The 665-nt window shown below is 60.5% G+C and overlaps 1 protein-coding gene across 1 annotated transcript in view; it reads right to left on the bottom strand.

Annotated features, from left to right (window-relative positions):
- The window catches only part of ZBTB18 (zinc finger and BTB domain containing 18), a 2,848-nt gene extending 2,269 nt beyond the window's left edge, over nucleotides 1-579 (bottom strand). Inside the window, 2 exon segments of the mRNA XM_077761824.1 lie at nucleotide 1; nucleotides 3-579. The exon segment at nucleotide 1 is cut by the window's left edge and continues 2,269 nt beyond it. Of these exon segments, the coding sequence (XP_077617950.1) occupies nucleotide 1; nucleotides 3-571 (570 nt within the window). The 5' untranslated portion in view covers nucleotides 572-579.
- Nucleotides 580-665: the final 86 nt, after the last annotated feature.

The following is a 665-nucleotide window of genomic DNA, read 5'->3' as shown; positions in this document are numbered from 1 at the left end:
AGTCCGAGGGCAGGCGCATCCACATGGTGCCCGGCTCGGCCGCCAAGTCCCTTTTGCCGGGCAGGAGGGGCAGCTTGTCGTCCTCGCCGTCGTCCTCGTCGCTGGGCAGGTCGCCCGCCACGTGGCTGCTGCCGTCCGACAGGCTCTCGACCTTGTCCGAGCAGCTGGACGCGTCCTCCTCCTTCTTGGTGCTGTCCGCCTCGGTGGAGGCCTTCTCCTTCAGCTTCTTCTTGCACACTTTGACGATGTCGTACATGTGGAGGTAACTGGCAGCCGCGAGCACGTCCTCAATGGGCAAGTCTTTGAACTGGAGTTTCCCTTCGTACATGAATTCAAGCAGGAGCGCGAAAGCCGGGGCCGTCACAATGTCGCTGTTCAGATGAACAATGTCCCTTTTGTCCAGCTGGTCCTTGTAAAAGAGGTGGAAGTACATGCTGCACGAAGCCAGCACAGCTCGGTGCGCGCGGAACTGGGCATCTCCCACCAGGACGGTGCAGTCACAAAGGAAGCCCTGGTGCCGCTGCTCGCTCAGACACTGCAGCAAATGTCTACTGTGGTCCGGGAACTCCATGCTGTCTTCATAACCTGGGGAGAGACACAGTCGTCGTGAGAGCCTGCCTGGGAACAACTTGCCGCCGCTCGGGGGGCCCCGTACCAGAAAAAAA

The sequence above is a fragment of the Crocuta crocuta genome, unplaced genomic scaffold, assembly GCF_008692635.1.
Source record: "Crocuta crocuta isolate KB4526 unplaced genomic scaffold, BGI_CrCroc_1.0 scaffold243, whole genome shotgun sequence".
NCBI classification, from domain to species: domain Eukaryota; kingdom Metazoa; phylum Chordata; class Mammalia; order Carnivora; family Hyaenidae; genus Crocuta; species Crocuta crocuta.
Note: the sequence above shows the minus strand (reverse complement) of the source record. Positions and strands in the feature narration are given on the sequence as shown.